General features: G+C 42.9%; 2 protein-coding genes across 2 annotated transcripts; one reads left to right on the top strand and one right to left on the bottom strand.

Annotated features, from left to right (window-relative positions):
- Positions 1–5157: 5157 nt before the first annotated feature.
- LOC115675518 (protein BREVIS RADIX-like) lies at positions 5158–11453 on the top strand. The gene is made up of 7 exons (XM_030598227.2): positions 5158–5583; positions 5849–6000; positions 7666–7822; positions 9562–9959; positions 10135–10264; positions 10481–10860; positions 11021–11453. Exons 3-7 carry the CDS (start codon positions 7697–7699, stop codon positions 11097–11099), a joined length of 1113 nt encoding a protein of 370 aa, XP_030454087.1. The 5' UTR covers positions 5158–5583; positions 5849–6000; positions 7666–7696; the 3' UTR covers positions 11100–11453.
- An 878-nt stretch (positions 11454–12331) lies between these two features.
- On the bottom strand, positions 12332–17979 carry LOC115675574 (uncharacterized). The gene is made up of 5 exons (XM_030598298.2): positions 17117–17979; positions 16703–17028; positions 16322–16471; positions 15703–15888; positions 12332–12886 (listed from the first exon to the last, which is right to left on the bottom strand). Exons 1-5 carry the CDS (start codon positions 17805–17807, stop codon positions 12806–12808), a joined length of 1434 nt encoding a protein of 477 aa, XP_030454158.2. The 5' UTR covers positions 17808–17979; the 3' UTR covers positions 12332–12805.
- Positions 17980–18470: the final 491 nt, after the last annotated feature.

Here is an 18470-nt window from a genome sequence, read left to right as displayed (position 1 = left end):
TTTAAACTTTTAAAATAGTTAACAGTAATCTCACAAAATTTCATATGATATTAGAGCTGAAAGTTTCGAATTCAAATCTTTTCGGGCTCTATTTGCCTCCTTAATTAATATGTCTACCCTTAGTATTAGGCAAAATGACCAGATTAAGCGTGAAGGGGAGTATTAGAGTAATTAAATATTAAATCACGCCTTCACCCAACAGTTTAAGCTTTTAGAATAGTTGGCGGTGGTTTCATAAAATCTCACACTTTTCATGACTCGAAAAAGAGAGTGAATTCAATGTTGGTTTACCCAACACTTGTGCAATAACGATAAGTTACATGTACTAGATGAGTAATGTGAATGGGGTACCTACTAATTTCATCATCCTATTCACAATATCGATCGCGCTATTGAAAATATGTTCATATTCGAGTATATCTATGTCAAGTGTGCGTTTGCTATTGAAATCAAGGGCGAATTGGACTTGTTTTTCCTACTTTGAAGAGTTTTTCTTTTATTCGGCGGACTTGGTGATATGAGAGTCGTGGTACCATTGGAAATGTCTAATCTCTTTGAAGAAGGATTGACTCTTGATATGGTGTTTTTCCAAATTTAAAAGTTGATAAACTATTTTCAAATGGTGGATAACATCATCCAATTCTCTCTGCGACTCCTCAAAGTCCATATTTTGCAAAGTGATTTATAAGTACAAACCATCATTAATGAGTCACCACTGGTGGTTCACACAAGTATTCCTTATAAGGGTTTGACCAATGTGAAATGAGTTGGACCATTAACCAGCTTTTCAAACTATGTGTTAAAGTAATTAAATATTAAATCATGCATTCATCTAATAGTTTAAGCTTTTAGAACAGTTGACTGTAGTCCCACCAAATCTCATATGGTATCAGAGCTGGAGGTTTCGAGTTCAAATCTTTCCAGGCTCCAATCGTCTCCCCATTTAAATATGTTCACACCTAGTGCTAGGCAAAAAGACCAGCCTAAGCATGAGGGAGAATATTAAAATAATTAAATATTAAACCATGTCTTTATCTAACAGCTTAAGCTTTTAGAATAGTTGGCGGTAATTCTACAAAATCTCACACTATAATCAACTTAGCATATTAACTCATCCCGCAAGCATGTAAGTTTAACATCACCGACAACACTGGATTTTTGTGCCTAATTTAGCAATTGTAAAAGAAAATGAGACCTTTGGACAGGGACTAGTTCTACATTGCTTTGATATGCATGAGTGGTATCGTATGGAAGCCTGGATCCGCGGGATGTGTGGTCGTCTAGACCTCCCCTTTTGACGTGTCTTGAGCCTCTATATACATACATCACGTTTGCTTTTTATGCCTGTGAATTTAGTTTCACTGATAACTCTAAACTCAATACATTAAAAGTAAAATGGCCGGATCGGGTAACAGCTTTTCAAAATCAAGAATAATTATAAAATCTAAAAAATAAAAAAAAAAAAATAATTCTTCTATGTGTGTGGCGAACTAATGTTTTGATTGATGAGATTTGGGAATCTGGGGGTACAAATCCAACTTGGATTTGTGACAGATCGGTTTTGTCTTGTTGATTCCATCACGCTCGCCTGCGGGATAGTTGGTGGTCACCCGTGCAGTCAGATTGGACCATTCAGTCTACCGACCATTTTGCATTGCACAAATTCTTAGATATCGATCGAAATTGGTATATTTGTTATTTCGCTCCTCTCTTTAAACGAACCGTGGTCCTTTTTCTCAGAGACTTGTGTCTACTTTTCTGTTTTTTTTTTACCCTTCTCCATTCCTCATAATCTCTCTCTCTGGCTCTCCCTATCCCTGTGTTGGACCATTGCATGTACTTTTGACATAATTGACATCAGAAATAAGGAAAAGAAATGACAGAAGAACTTTGAAAGGAGACCAGTTGGGGAGGAACGTGGCCTTGGCTACTCAGTGTACTGTATAAGTGTCTCTTCCATTGAGGATAGTTTTGCATTTGAACTTTGGTACGTACCAAGACATGATAAATGTCAGTTGAAGTAATGGAAGTTTATGTTTGAGGGGACAGAAAGCAGTGCTTAGCCAGGCGTGGAGAGTTTCTGTGTTCCTATTTGCTAGGGAGTTTCTGTGTTCATGACCATAAAAGAAGAGAGAGTGCAAGCTTCCCTTTTTCGTGAAAAAAGAAAATTAATCACGCGAGAGTTCAGAGATACATGAGTGAATTTGGGAGGAAATCAGCGAAGATTAAGCGCAAGGTTTCATGATCTACTGTGCTTTTTTTTTTTTTTTTCTACGAGATCGAAACGCGATATTAATAGGACGAGCTTAAATTACAATGAATAAGTAAAATTAAAATAAGAAATATATGTATCACTAACTCTTTTAGAACGTTCAATTACATCCCTTTTTTTTTTATTCATATTAAATATTGACATGGATCGTTATATGAGCGCTGACATGATTATTGGGAGAGAGAGAGATTTGGGAGGGTGGCTATAGGTATAGGCCTCCATCCATCCACCGGTGCAGTCACCGGCCTTCGTTAGGCATGATCCAAGTTTCGGTGACCGTTGTTGAGCGAAGCGAGGGGAGCCACCGCCTCCACCATAGAGAGAGAGAGAGAGAGAGATGTCCACTGTTTGAGTCAAAAGCATAGAAACTTCAACACAGCTAATATTGCTGACCAAAAACAAATCGAGATTCGACACCCATGAAACTACAAAAGGATTCTTTTCGTGAAGCTTAGCTAAGAACGACACAAGGACCACTTTACCCTAAATAGAACTGAACATACGACTGATTTAGCCATGTCCCACGTGCTTGTCCGCGACACAAGTTGATAACGGAGACTTGGATGGTACAAAGGATTGTAAATGTGAGAAGAGAACCGATCAAAGATTTTATCCCCAAAATTTGGAGAAAAGCAAAAGGAGGTTAAAATAACACTAATCAAAAGAGCAAGCAAAAGGACAGCTAAAAAGTTACACAGAGATTACGGTCCGTCATTTGCATGTCTTCATCGATTTAGGCTGGAGAAAAGATAGGTTTTGTAGCTTAGCTTAGCTAGCTAGGGTTAGCTTTACCACGCAATGCCACATGCATGCAAAATTCAGTTCCTTAATTGCTACGTACTCATGTGGGGCAGGAGTCGTGCCATCTTTTTACTTAAATATCTTAAATTATAAGTTGATCATCGCCACACCAATCTAGGGTTCTGTTTGGATAGACCCATTTTCACAAGCAAAGTCAATTTTGATGAGGATAGGAGGAAGCTACAAACCAAATTTCAACCCTTCAGGGGAGTGATTATAAGCTAAAACCCAATCCCTACTTTTGGGCGTGATCGTTTGTTAGCTTTTCAAATTTATATGCTAGTTTGGCAAAGAAAAAAGGCCGAAAAAAGAAAAAAAAATAAGAAGCTTATACGTTATTTTTCTCCTCATTAGCCACGACACAATCACTTTCTCATTATTTCCTATTTGATTTGTTTTGAGTTATCAAAGATTATCTCACTAAGTAAGCTACCAGGGTAACCTCGAGATACGCTATAAGTTCCTTCCTTGCATTGCATGACAAGTAAACTAACACAAAAGAGAACGATTCTCTTGTATACATGCAGTCTTCTGGTCTAGGGCTTCACGTAGAAAGCAAGATATATTCTGCAGCTGGAACAACCTGCAGAGCTCCATCCATGAGATATTTCGCCAAAAAGAAAAAAAAAAAGAATAGATATTCCACAGATATATCATGTGACAGTAATGGCTAAAAAAGGTGGGTAGACAAGTAATGTTTCTTAATTCTGCCAGAGTGTTTCTCTGCCAAGAACGAATTGAAATCGGTAGGCCACCATATTCTGCCACCCATGGCATGTAGATGCCAGCTGTGCACTTTGAATTGAAATCGAGAAGTTCCCAAAATAGCTTTCTCGAATTGTATTTCCCAATTAATGCTTGCATCATTCGTGTTTTCAATGAGCCTCTGCGTAAGTAGGAGTGCGACAAAAGATCCGATCATAAGTCTGGCGGGACATTATGCTGAACAAGCTCTGGGTTAATGGGCCAAAAGATCACGAGCAAGGGCCTTTCAGTATTATGCACGACCTAATCAGATTAGACTTGAGCCAGGCCAAGCCCAGTGCAAAGAATTGTTCACCCGGTTTCGAAATGATCTAGCATGCTTCTATCTTGAGAAGTGATGGCCTTGTTTGGTTTCCTTCCGCACTATATTTCTAATTGACAAAGCTATCCAAACAAAATTGCCAAGAAGCAAACTAGAGGAGCAACTTGTTTTATAGTTTTTTGGATAAGACGTTTGATCGACCCTTCAAGATTGACGCATTTGATTAGGGCGTCGTGAATTTTATAGCTCAGAAATTAAGGGTCGCGTGTTTAAATCTCACTAAATACATGCAAATCAAACGAGGGTCACTTGCAATGATTGAAGTCTTGAACTTAATCGGGTTTGCATGGATACTTCACGAGTTTCTAGATAACCCCTTAATCATAGATAAATAATATATTCGTTTCAACCGCTGAAATTTTATGAATTCACACTAAAAATTTTAAGCTATAATCCCTTTAGGAAAAAGGGATTATAGACTCGTCCGTCCCTGAATGCAATCCTAAAATATTGATTAAAGTTAGGTTCAAATTTCTTCAAAATGTACTTTGATGCGAGTACGCATTTAATGCCAATTTTTTTCCAAGTATAGAATTACAACCATATCGCAACATTCCCCCTTTAAAAAGCTTCACCCACCAGAGCAGATAAAAAAACAACAGACCCTGGATGGGATTGTTCCTGGTCAGGTCAAACCCACGGAACACCAGACTCCGGGAACCCAATCAGGGCCGTCCGATTCCCCCCGCCAGATCACCCAGGGCCCAACCGGAGATCGCCACGTCATCTACTCCCCGCACACGTAAGAGATCCACCCCTCCCCAACCCTCCCCGTTTCAACAACCAGAACATCGCCTAGACATGTGGACCCGCCGTGTCCTCCTCGTCCAAGACCGAAAACTGCCGTCGTCCCCACTCCGTCACGGCACTCCCCCCCACCGGCGCGAGCTTTTCCGTCGGACTTAACGGCGGCCGATGCGACGCCGTCGCGTCCCCGTCCCCTGCATTGTATAAATTCAATCGTCCCCGATTTGTTCTCATTCTCTCTCTGTATCTCTGCTTCTCAGACTCTCTCAGTCTGTGCAAGAATTCCTTCTTCTTCTTCTTCTTCTTCTTCTTTTTTGGTTTTTCTAAGGGCTCTTCCTCACGAGAAATCCGGAGCTTCCGAAAACAAAAGAAGAACGAGGAAAACTTCTTTCCTTTCCAATCTCATTCGAAATCCGAAAGACAAACGTCCCCGTATCTCGCTCTGGGATTTTTGTCTTATTTCGCTTCGTGGTTTTTGGATTGCTCTGTTTTCTTGGGGGGCGCGCTCGTGGAAGACCGAGAGCGTCGAAGGTGATTTTCGATTGCCCGGTGCTGCGTGTGTGGTGGTCTCGGCGGGGGTTTCGTTTCGTTGATCCGACTGGGACTTTGGAGTTGCTTTTGAATCTTTCATTTGAGAGGGACCGAAGAAGAAGAGCTCTGAAGAGTGCTGCTGAAGGTAAAGAATCGCTTGCTCTGTTTTGGCACTCCAAAAACAGGGGTTTAGCATAATGTGCTCTCTTGCGTCCTTTCGTCGATTTTGATTCGGACCCATTTACTGCTTCAGTATTCATTTTCGCATTTCCCCGATTCGAAAGAGAGTTTCCCACGATTTTACTTCTCTTGCAATTTGCTTCTGTGAATTATTTGGGGGCGGTGAGAGAGAGAGCTTGTTCACTGATCTTGATATACTTCATCCCTCATGCTTCGGTTCTGTTTTTCAGCTTCCCAAATTTGGATCCATTGAAGAGAAGAGCATTGAAGCGAGCGAGCGAGAGAGAGGAAAAGGCAAAAAAGACGAAGAAGAAGAAGAAGAAGAAACGAAAAAAGAAGCGAGAGACTGAGAAAAGGACAGGAACAGTTGCTGTTAGCTTCGGTGAGTCATTTTCGAATAGTAAATGATGCAATCCCTTTCTTTTCTTCTATCTACAAAATTTTTAAAAAAAAAAGCACCTAAACCAGACATTATCGAACTGGGTCGTTCCTCATGTTTTTTCTTTTGCCCACGTTATGTCTGATGCATTTCATCCTGCAAATAATAATGATTCGGACATTTTCCTTCCCTCACCGTGTCTTCCTTGTGTATTCATGGGTTGCTTTCGGTCCTCGACACGCCAAACCCACGCATTGAGTTCTTTGTTGCATCCCCAAATGTTTTTTCCCTCCTCCTTTTCCATTTCTTTAAATCTCTAAATTGCTTTCCGCTGGTCCATCATCAAACAACCCCCCCCACACGAAAAAGAGATTCTATCGTCTCTTCTCTCTGTCTTTCTCTTCATCCCTCTGTTTTCATGTCCCTCTCCTCTCTCTCTCTCTCTCTCTATCTCTATCTGTCGCTTTTGCAATTTCTTGGGGGGGCTGAGATTTGTGTTCATTTGTGGAAAGAGGGGAAGCGAAAGAGCAAAAAAAATAAAGAAACGGGTCGATTCGATAAAAGAATCAAAATCAAATCTTTATTAACAAAAATCTTGCTTTTCCTATTCTTTCGTTGGCATGTCAGAAACTTCGGCTCTCCAGTCCTGGCTAACACAGTCTCTCTCTCTCTCTCGCTGTCTCTCTCTATCTGCGCTTGATTCTTTTTCACTGGGGTGTCCCTTCAATTAAAACAAAAGCACGCACGCACCCCCTCTCTGTCTCTCTCTCTCTCTCTCTTAATGACTCGCTTTGTTTTTGTGGTTTTCTTTTGGCCTTTTCTCATTCAATTATTGACCAGCTAATTTTTCGCTTATTAAAAAAGAGCCCATTTTCGTAGTCCCCCTTCTCTGATCCCGAGTAGTCTTTTCCTTTTTGTTCCCTCCCCCTTTACACTTTGTCCATTTGCCCATCTGTTCCCCTTGATAACACAACCACCACCCTTTGAATTCCACAGTTCCCCCCTTTGATCCACCCATCTTCTTTTTCAAATTCTCATTTTGCCCCCACCCCTCTTGTTCAGCCTCTCTGCAACATGCTAAATTCAATGGGGGAGATTTGCCATGAAAATACGATAAATTCCGCAGTTTGATCGGTTTCCCTTTTCAGATTACCCCCTTTTTTTTTTCTCTTTCCTTTCTGAACCAGTCCTCAATCGTCTGCGACCATTTCGATCAGTCTCGCGCGCTAGGTAGCCAATGAACAAATGATATGCTTTTTCTTGTTCAAATTTGGTGGGTTTGGCTTTTGATCTTTCATCGATCTGATATATGAGAATGCTCTCGCACCGGTCTCGTCAAAAAGAGCCCGCATAAGACAAGAATTTCGATGTTCCACTTTGAAACACGGAAGGGCGTTGTCGTACGCCAAACAGCTGCATATTTTTTTTCCTTTGCCCTTTAAAGTACCATCAAATTCCTCGAAAAGACCAAATTTCGTACGCCCTAATTGCTGTGTTTTGCTGCTTTTGGCACCCATTAAAATCTCTTCACCGATCGCATATCTTGGCCAACTGCAAAAAGAGCAGAAACCCTCTCTCTCTTCTTTTTAAGCGGAGGGGGGAGGGATAAAAGAAAAGCAGAGCTAATGCTAAATAAATAAAATTAAAAAAAAAAAATCAACCATGCAGGCCCCCATTGATTGTGCGAAAGCGAGCGGAGATGTTCACGTGCATAGCCTGCACGAAGCAGATGGCGGACGGCGACGGCGACGAGGGCGGAGGTGCGGCGGCGCGTGGCAGCGGCACCCCGAATTCCAAAGAAGCCGTCAAAAGCCTGACCACGCAGGTTCTCTTCTTTCTTCCTTCTCTCCCTACCTCTGTCTTCAATGCAAGATTTATGCTTTGTTCTTGCCCTTTCTTCTTCTTCTTTGTCCTCTTTCATAATATAAATAGACCGTGTTCTAATCCCCCGTAAAAACAATAATTTACCTTTCTCGCGATCGCATCATAAAATATGGTTCGACGGAAAATCATTTGTATCACATTACGCATTGATACCAATGTCGTCGATACCTAATATAAGTATATATTTCATTAGTGTGACTATGCCACGTTTTTTTGGTACACTTGGTGAGATTCTTGTTTTTTGCCCGATGAATGTGGGGCCCGCTGCTTGGCATCCTTGCATGCCTTCTTGTAATATATACACTTCTGTTCTGACTTAGGGGCATTATTTTGGTGTTTTATTGTTACCTTAAAAACGTGCAAAATGTCAAATGTTTGGTGGAAATTAATTTTTTTTGCATTTCTAGGTCGTGGGTAGATCTTGTAGGAGCGTGGTACACTGTGCAATTCCTTTTTTGTTCTGCTGACGTGTCATTATTGTCACGTGGCCGATTGGGAAAAAATGGGAAAAAAAAGAACGAGCAAAAACAAAAATTTGACAGAGCCCCCACAGTTTTTTTTTTCCCCTTTTTTTCTGGTTGATAATTTTAGTTAGTACTATAGTCACGTACCAACTAGCCCCTTTGACTTCAATTGACCCTTTAATTTGAATTTTGCTAGCCCTCTTAGTCCTTTTCTCTTTAATTTTTTTTTGGAGAAATTATCTTTGTTCTTACGTGTTTTTTTATTCGAGTGCGTAAAATTTTTAGACCATATACTTATATAATCATGGGTATGAACCACATTAGTCTAGAAATACCGCTTTATGGATTTCCATGGTCGCAAAAGTGCCGGAGATCGAAAGGGTAGACTTAGTTTAATTTGCAAAAATTTCTGTTCACCCTCTCAATTAATTAGCAAATAGCAACCGCAGTCAGGGTATAAATGGCTTAGCTAAGAGCCAGATTTCATGTAAGCTAAACTTTGCATTAATTTGGAGTAAAAACAAAATTAAAATGATGGGATTCGCATTAAAAACAAAAATTTTAAAAAATAAAATAAAATAAAACTCAACCTTTGTTCTACAGTAACAAAATCTGCAGTACTAACATCATGATCCCATGATGACCCGAGAAGCGTATGTCAGTGACGTCACTATTGGAGGACACACTAATCTTAGGTTTTTGCAGAATCTCCACTTTCTTATTCGATGCTGACCCCCTTCGATTCTTTTAGGGGCGGGGCAAATCGAATCCTGAATTCCCGGAACAGAATCTCGTAATGGTTCCATCCAACTCACCCACTAATTCTTTTCAAGAAAATTTATATTCATGGTGGATGATAAGGAATCATATGGATTGTAATTGTGTATTCTAACATGTTGGTCAAAGCATGGACTGCACTTTGGCGAGACAAAAGTGGTGACAGATTTTGTACAACGAAGTGGGGTCTTGATGGAAGAGGTTCCACCCATTATGCTTTCTTTCCTGTGACCCACATCAGAATTCTTGTTCATGGCACGTTTGTGAAACTAAATTCGAAACGCAACAAGAAACAAGAACAGGATTCGCTTCCATGTCACTGTTTGACAGTCAAATGAGTAGTAGATCAAAGACAGATTTGAGGGTCATGTTCATGTCGGATCGAATGATTTAAATTTCGCGGCGTATGTCCCCCTCTAATGTGGTCCGCGTTCCGCAGATTAAGGATATGGCATTGAAGTTCTCCGGCGCCTATCGTCAGTGCAAACCCTGCACGGGCTCTCCCAGCTACAAGAAAGGCGACCGGCCGTTTCCGGACTTCGATACGGTCTCGGAGGGCGTCCCGTATCCGTTCATTGGAGGCGGGAGCTCCAGCTCGACGCCGGCTTGGGACTTCACGGGCCCCGGTCGTCATCAAACCTCGAGGATGGACTCGAGATTTGCTGGGGGGTTCGGCGGGGACCGCACCCCAGGGAAAGCATCCGTCTCGGCGCAATCCGACGTGGTGTTGGAGGAAGAGGAGTCCAAGGAGTGGATGGCACAGGTCGAGCCCGGCGTGCACATAACGTTCGAGTCTCTGCCTAATGGAGGCAATGAACTAAAGCGAATCCGCTTCAGGTATTGATGTGCAGGGCAATGCTTAAGCTTCAGATGTTGATGGTTTGCTTGGGTTAGAATTAGGACATTTTCTCAGAAAACCGTCTTCGATTGGATTTTTGCTTTAGGAAAACTACTGGTATTCTTTGCTGATAATGGAGATTAACGTTGTCGTGGATTTTCAAAATTTTTCTAGTCGCGACATGTTCGACAAGTGGCAAGCTCAGCGATGGTGGGCAGAGAACTACGACCGGATCATGGAGCTCTACAACGTCCAGAGATTCAACCGTCATGCTCTTAACACTCCGGCGCGATCTGAGGACGAGGTACTGGACTTTACTCTACACTCGAATAATCAGAATGCACGCTGTCCATTTATCGAATGCACAAATTCTGCGAACACCGATCTTTTCTGGTATTTCTAGTTTGGTCAACTTTTCCATTCCATATCTACAATTGCATAAGGCTGGAAGAAGAGTGTGAGTCCCACCCAATTCGCTTCTACATTGAAAATATTTGTCCTAAGAGATCAATTTTCTCAGTTTCAGAGAGATTCATCATACTCGAGGATGGGATCTGCGATGGAAAGCCCGATGGTTCCGTCTGCGACCCGAGAGTGGATGCCAAGGAGTCACCAGAAGCCTGCCGGCAGTAAAGGGTACTTCCCGTCATCCGAGCCATCTGATCTAGGTGGTCGCCACTACAACGCAGGGTCCAGCGCTCACGGGATGGCAGCAGGTGGTGGGAAGGGTGAGATGGAGGCGTCTCGCACCACAACCTCATCGAGGGACGAGGCATCGGTTTCCTACAGCAATGCCAGTGAAGTGGAGACCGAGTGGATTGAGGAAGACGAGCCCGGCGTGTACATTACCATTAGGCAGCTTGTCGACGGAACTAGGGAACTGCGGCGAGTACGATTTAGGTAAGAAAAATTCAGGCCATTGCTGTTTTTTTTAACTGGAAGCTTAACTAGTTTCATGTCCCGGACTGTTAGCGCCATCGAATTAACTAAACAGCATAGCTTCATTATATTCTTATTTGCGCTTATTCGATGGTAATGATATGCTTTACTCCTTATGCAGCCGTGAACAGTTCGGGGAAGTTCGCGCGAAGACGTGGTGGGAAGAGAACAGGGAAAGAATACAAGCTCAATACCTATGAAATCCAGTCATTTTTTTATTCCCTTCTACACAGTTCTATAGTTAGTTGCAGTCGAAGATGAAATCGGAAGTAGTCTCACAGGATTTCAAATTCTTTCATTCGGTATATTTCTTGAGAGTTATGATTATGATTCTATCTTTTTCATCGATCGAGTTATTTAATGTCGAAATGGAATTACCATAACCTTTCTAGTGGTCGAAAGGAACGACACAGTTGTAGAGTCGGACCGCCATTTTCTCTTTCGGCGATGATCAGAATTTTGTTCTGCAGCGGGGGCAGGTTTTCAGCGGACGAAATGTAACTCGGGAATGCTACAGAATTCAGTGAAATTGATCTTCATATTTGTTCAGATTCTTTTCTTCTGTCCATGAATTTCTTTCGTCTTGCGACCTTTGTATATGCCCGTCTTCTTATCTGTGATCATCTGAACGCTGCACACTCAAGCAGATTGGCATTTGTTCAAATGATACGAACTCGGACAAATTGACATGTAAAATGATATGTTGCTCTCCCTCTCTGAATCATACTGTACCGGAAATTTTCAGTCAATTTATAGCTTTTGTCCAAATTGACTGAAGTAGGAATAAGGATGTGTCAATCCATCTGGTCTCTGTGGAGTTATCTTGCGTTCTTTCGGAGTATCGCGTGATGAATCTCCAACGGTACAAAGAGATGTCCAACTAGTGCAGGAGTCCATCGTGGCTTTCGACATTAACATACGCTAGTAAAGTTCATCCGAGAAAATCCACTTCTTTATATCCCCGCTAATTATCGCGATGAGCTTCTCCACTCAGACAAGATCGTCGTATCGTGCCAGAAATACCTGGCCATTTGCAATTTTCTCAGTACGTGTGAAAGCCCGTTTCTTCCTCTGAACACGTCGACGGCTTCATTGCCGATGTTCAATCAACTTAGGCACCCGCGAGTGCACATTTACCAGTAAGACAGTCTTCCAAACATCCCCACATGAAACGTTTGAATCTTTGGTAATTACCTCGACTCCTTTCTCCAAGCATATGAGTCTACTTTCGATCTCATCCTTCAACACATCACACTGAAAGAGCCTCTGCACTAGCGGCGGGGGTAAGGCCATGTTATCGGTCCATAATTGCCGTCAAAGACTCAGTACAGCGACAACCATACAAAATGGGACCGCGTGTGTGATTTTTCGCGCCTCGTCACAAACACAGTTCGTTTCCAGAAATCACAAGGAGATCAATTCTCAGAAGAAGTTCATGCAAAGATGGCATCCTAGAGCCAAAGGGGAGGTGGACTAATTCGGAGAAGTACAAGCTGTCAAAAGTAGCAGTTGTAATCATTTTATAGTGTTCCAAAATGAGGAAAGTAATACAACGCTACCCAAACAAAATAAATCGGAAGGGAAAGAAGAAGAGTCACCGTGCCTCATGCCTGTCCGAGGCCACACTGCAGCTATTATTCTAAACCTTGGTCTCAACTTAAAATAAGTGTAATAAAGTTAACCCATATAAGAAATCCAACATTAAAGAGTATGTGAAGGAGATGATGCCACCTAGGAGAGAAAAAGAATTCAACTCCGAAAGAAATCCTCATTATGTGGATCCTGAAATAGAGCTTTTAGCCTGACTTTGGAGCTAATGTGTCAACCATCCTTTGACTAAGAACTCGCACTGATGCAACTTAGTGACTGAAATCAAGTGCAGTGAAGAAGCCTCGGTGTTCTTGAGTCACTTGTACTGCTGAGAAGCCTCCCACACGAGCTTATCCATGAATTGGCATTTCTTGTCGAATCCCCACCCAGGATTACTCTGCATTTCGGATGATCATCAGAAGAACAGAACCGTTTCACGTGACATTTTAAAACCATTCAAGTGGAAATGCGTGTGCACGGACATTCAAATAATGTTTCCAGTGTACCGGAACTTTTTTGACTTGCCAACGTATAATACACATAATGACAGTTGACCACACATAAAAATAACATAGAAGGAACCAAATGCTAACTCTCCATACAAGCTACGAACTGCCTCAATTATTCCCCTACTCAACAGTGCTTTCCTTTCACCTAAACCAGCAAACAGCTTCTATTTCGAGAATCATGAACCACACAGTCAAATATGTGCATCTGTGACTCCACACTGTTACGTTATGCATGTGTTTGGAAAAATGTGCATTTAATTTACATTCTAGATCCCAACAATCGTGCTGCCAACCAAAGAATATTAATTGGTAAAATGCATAAGATCCAAACAATAGTCTTAGTCAGACATTCAGATCCAAGCCCACATTTCAGCTTTGTTTTGGATTGAATAATCATCTAAGTCCTTCTCTTATAACACCATTTAGAACAGATAGCACTCAAAACTGACTGAACCGTTTTCAACAAAGAGACTGCTCAGATGGTGAAAAAACTGAAACGGCCCAATGCTTGGTTCTTGGTAGGACCAGTTAGCCAGTTTTAGGAGCACTGTCGATATGAGTAGCACAATGTGTTGGATGGACAGATATGGCAGCGCTAAAGATACTGCACCTCATAAGCACCAATTTACACCTTAAAGAAACATATAATCTGTAAGAACGGTATTTCAAGGTATGCATTTAAAGTTCAGATTATAAAGTCCTTAGACTTCCTGAAAATCTTGACAGGATTAGCATTTCAAAGTATGCTCTTCTTATTTTCATTTGGATCTCCACCAGACAGCCACATCCTTACCAGAAATTCCTGCCATTCATTGTTTACATGCCCAAAAAACTCAAAACACTCCCCTGACATCGTTGAAATGTGGTGAAGCCAATTTTCCCAATCACAATCTCATTATTCTTCGGAGCACACACCTCATATTCTTACTATCGCTTTGATCAAAAAGAATCCAGCAGTGCCAGGCTGGTGTGCTCTCCTTTTTGGTACGCTTGGTCTCCAATAGGGCCTTTTGGAGTTAAAGACATTGGAGGATCCAAGAAGCCCTCTTTATCAAGTGAGGTTCCGTAGGTTCCATTTAGAACTTGGAACTTATAAGATTTTCGGCTCAGTGAGAAAACCCTAAATATTTTACTTGTCCTCTGAAACTGAAAGCAAGATGTAATCATACTGTCCCTTTTAAATTTTGGTACACTTAATCAGTCTTATGAGAAAATCATAATTACTGGCACGACTCCGTTATCTGTCCCTCAACTTAATAACCAACCCAAGTTAACCATCACCTTCCATCTCTATCTGTAGATGAACTTGAGATACTAGATTGCTAAAATACTAATATCTTCTCCTTAATTTTCACAGTTACTTTATTCTTGCCTATTTCTCTGCTGGCATCTAGTTTCTTGGCTTTCACCTTGCGTAAAGCAATTAGTAATTACAAATCCTAACACAACTTAATCTTCTTGTTTATATTTTAATTTCAGTCTTATCCAAAGACAACATCATCCCAAAGAAGCACAAATCGAACAATATTCACTGCCTAGTGAGCTCATCCATTTCTAGGTCATATAGGTACAGCACAACACTGTATTTTGGCTAAAGCCTATTCATTGTAAACTAAATAAGCATTCCTCCATATCTCCTCATAAGCCAAGGGTGCCGTGATACATGTCCTTTATGAATGTAGCTCATAACACTTTCTGCTTTGAAGATCATAAAATGACCTTTGTAGGAGTCTATCGTCATGCAGGTGCACCATCTGATGTATATACATCATCTTCTTTGTCAAATTGATTTTCAGACATCTGAAGTAAAAAACTAGTAAGGAACTTGCAGACTTCAATTGGATCACAATCAAGACATTACGGCAGTGAGCCTGGTGGTAATTGGTGGAGTGGGGCTTAGTTCTAGGGGTCTAAAGGTTTGAGCACCAGCAAAACCGGAAAAAGAAAATCTAGATCAATTAAAAGCGCAATCCTATCTAAACAAAGTCAAAAAAATAAAGAAAGTACGAAGGAATCCAAAGACATCTGACATCGTAGAAGAACTAGCATCTCATACATGAAGACTGGAGACAGAACCCAAGAAATTCACATTCAATTCATCCAATATATGGTTTCTTTAGCTGCTATCTCCATTGCGATGGAATTTTCACCTAACTCAGTTTCTGCAAATATGCTTTTTTTGTACATACCAGAAGTTACCTCTTCCAGAAGAAAAATAACACTTGGGATCTAATGCTCGACAAACCTATGTCCTTGTCTTTGGCTATCTGTTTTCCACAACCTGATGAATGAAATAGCGACAAGCTAATTCTCTTCTCAACTCTACTCTATGAACTACTCTATTCTCATCTAATTTCCTTTTGTTCTTATTCTCGACTCAATCTATCTTGTGAGACCATCACACATAGCATAAGAAAAGTACATTTTTACCCTTGGAAAAAGCAGAAAAATTGATGAGGTTAAGCGCTACACAAAATGAAAGTTTAGGGGGTAACATGCAACGGTCGAAAATTCAGGGACAAATGTGCAAAACCCCCAAAGCTCGGGGACTTTGTGAAATATTCACTATGATTTCGCTTTGTTGGAATAAAAAGGCTAACAAGCACAAAATTCTTGACAAAAGAGAAAAAGACTACGCATTCAAGATGGTAATTAACACAGTACAGCGGCATAAATAGAATTATGACCAATGGCAAAGCCTGACCTGGAGAGAGCGAACAGCACGATCAGTAAACCGTTTCACAGAATCAGGAGCGCTCTGAGGAAGAGTTTTGGCCACTCTTTCTAACTCTTCTTGCTGTTTCTTGGCAGTTACCCTGTCAGGTCCACTGTAGTAATCAACGATCTCCTTCATCAATGGGACTCGGTCCATTAATTCCTTCATAACTTCCTACAAACAAGAGAAAAAAAAACTGAGGATGCCGATAAATTTATAAGTCATTTCCTTTCTCAGAGTATCGAGAGCTGTGTGAACGGATACCAATGAGGAAGAGAAGGATGCAGACAGCAGGTAGGTAATATAATGCAGGGTTTGAAACAATGTATCAAGTCAACCTTCAGTCTCCACATTCATTATCCGGTTTGTTCCAAGCAGATCTGTTGTCTTGAAGCATCTTACAGCCAACTTTATCACCAAAAGCACAAGCCTATGTCCACGTCCTATTTAGAGTTGTCATATAGTCTATGATCATATATTGAAAACCAATAGCTTCGAAACTCTTGAGTTCCTAAAACTCAGCACAACCCATCTCTAACAGCAAATCCAAACATCGATAATGCACAATACAACTTAGAAATATCCATTACAGGGAGAACACCATTACCTCCCACTCTTCTTGACTCCGAATTCCCTCGTATAACATCAAGAATGGCTTCATCTTCTCAAGAGCATCTCTAAGAGGAATAGGCGGCTTCTCATCAATATCCGGGTTTGTACCGAATTCTTCCATCAAGTATTCTGGCTCACACTCAATCTGAAATCCAGAACAAAAGGGTAGGAGTTATGAGTAGTGATACACCGGTTCCAGTTCAGTTCCAGTCCATACGAGTTGCTCGCAATTCTTGTGAACGCATGTAGCAGACTTCCGCCACAAACATTCCAATTACAATTGACTTCCACGGGCACATATAGCTGGAATGTTATATGTGTTCTGTAAAATGCATTTAAGAACAAAGAAACTATCGGGCAAAGAGAAGTGACAGACCAACAAATTGGTATGGAAAGCATCCAAATAGATGTCATGAGCTGGGGAAGGCAGCACTCTCTCGCTCATTTCCTCGAACGCCTCAACCAGCTTGTTCATGTTCTCAGCGCCGATTCTATTGGCCAGCTTCTCTCCATCCGCATTGTCCCCGAGATAAAGCCCAGCTCCGTGGCCCGAGTCGGAGTCCTTCTGGAACTGCCCTCTCTCTGCTCGGTCCCTGAAAAATCCCCTTCCACCGAAGCTGCCCCTGCCTCGGCCGCCCCGGAACCCTCTCCCTCTGCCTCGGCCGCCTCTGCCTCCACTGCGACCACCGCCGTCTCCTCTGCCTGAAGTTTCCAAAACACAAGTTAGCAAACAATTAACGACTACAGGTTTAGTCATCGCCAAATCATGAGGATGACATGATTGCGACACCTGAAGCCCTCCTCTCGGCCTCCTCCCGACCCATCCTTGGGGACGGGGGCGAGGGCGGCCGTGCGCGGATGTGCCGGTTCTCTTCCTGCACTGGTGGGGATTGAGGGCCCGGCTTCGGCACAGGCTTCCCGCGGCCGGCACCCTGCAGAACCGACCTTATACTGGAAGGGAGATCGCTGGCACCACTTCCGCCGCCCGCCGCCTCAGCAAACTCAGAAGGCGACCTAGGTTTTGGGGGGTCCCACTGGGGAGGACCGTCTTCCTTCCGGAAGAAGATGGGCTTCCCGGGACGGGTCGAATCCGGTGGCGGCGGGGGCGGCGAGGCCGACGGGACTCTGCCGCGGCCGATGGACGACACGAAGGCGTTGAACGAGGGGAGGATCGGAGACGAAGGGAGCGGCTTGCCCCGGCCGCGGCCGAGCCCAGAGGAAGGCGGCTGGGGCTGGGGCGGCGGGGGCTCCGCGGCCTCGGGCGTCTCGCCAGAAGCGGGCCTGCCGGGAGCGGAGTCGAAAGGCGACGGGCCGCCGTCGGCGCCACTCCCGCGGCCACGGCCTCTCCCTCCGCCGCCGCCGCCGCCGCCGCCGAAGGGGGAGGAGGTGGAGAAGGGAATGAGGGAGTGTCGGGAGGAGGAGGAGGAGGAGGAGGAGGGGGTGAAGGAGTTAGGAAGCTTTCTTCCAATGGCTCCTCTCATTTGGAGATTGGAGAAGAAAAGAAAATGGCTTTGGATCTGGCCGGGGCTGCTGGGCTTAGCAGGGAGCAGCGGCAAGAATCATTGTTTCATAATTCATTCATAAGTCTCTCTGTTCGGTTTCTGGGGTACTTTCGGGGACTCTCACCAAAGACACCACTGCTTCCAGCATCAAGAACGATCCGACCCATATTTTATGGGTGGCATAACGGGTGATCGGTTCCCAGTCCGATCCAGTCCCAAAGTATAATCGAAAATTGGGAATCGAAATAGTTCCTGATTTTTGGGAATCGAGAATCGGACCGGTTGATCCTAGGACCGTGAATCGGATTGGACGCTTTTGCAGTCCAATGAAACCGATCACTTAGGGATTAATCTATATTTTTAATGAAGTTCACTTAAGATTCAATTCATATATTACAAATTTGTTTGAAGAAATAAAAAATATATATATGTAGTCTAGAACCAGAAGCCGGACCGCCCGGATACCGGTTACACTTTTAGAGTCCGTGAACCTAGTCATGGCCACGGGCTAGTTTGCCGCAAACCCCGGCCGGCAAACCCGGCCCGGCCCGTGACGTGCCAGCAGCCGAACTAGAATTGGCCCGTGGCCTACGGCCCGATTCCGGCTCCAGCAATTTTGGAACCGCCAACGGTCTGCCCAAA

This window comes from Syzygium oleosum, unplaced genomic scaffold (genome assembly GCF_021117445.2).
Source record: "Syzygium oleosum isolate NSW1041296 unplaced genomic scaffold, Sole_v2.1 Sole_v2.15, whole genome shotgun sequence".
Classification (NCBI taxonomy): Eukaryota; Viridiplantae; Streptophyta; class Magnoliopsida; order Myrtales; family Myrtaceae; genus Syzygium; species Syzygium oleosum.
This window is presented reverse-complemented; position numbering and strand designations above follow the sequence as displayed.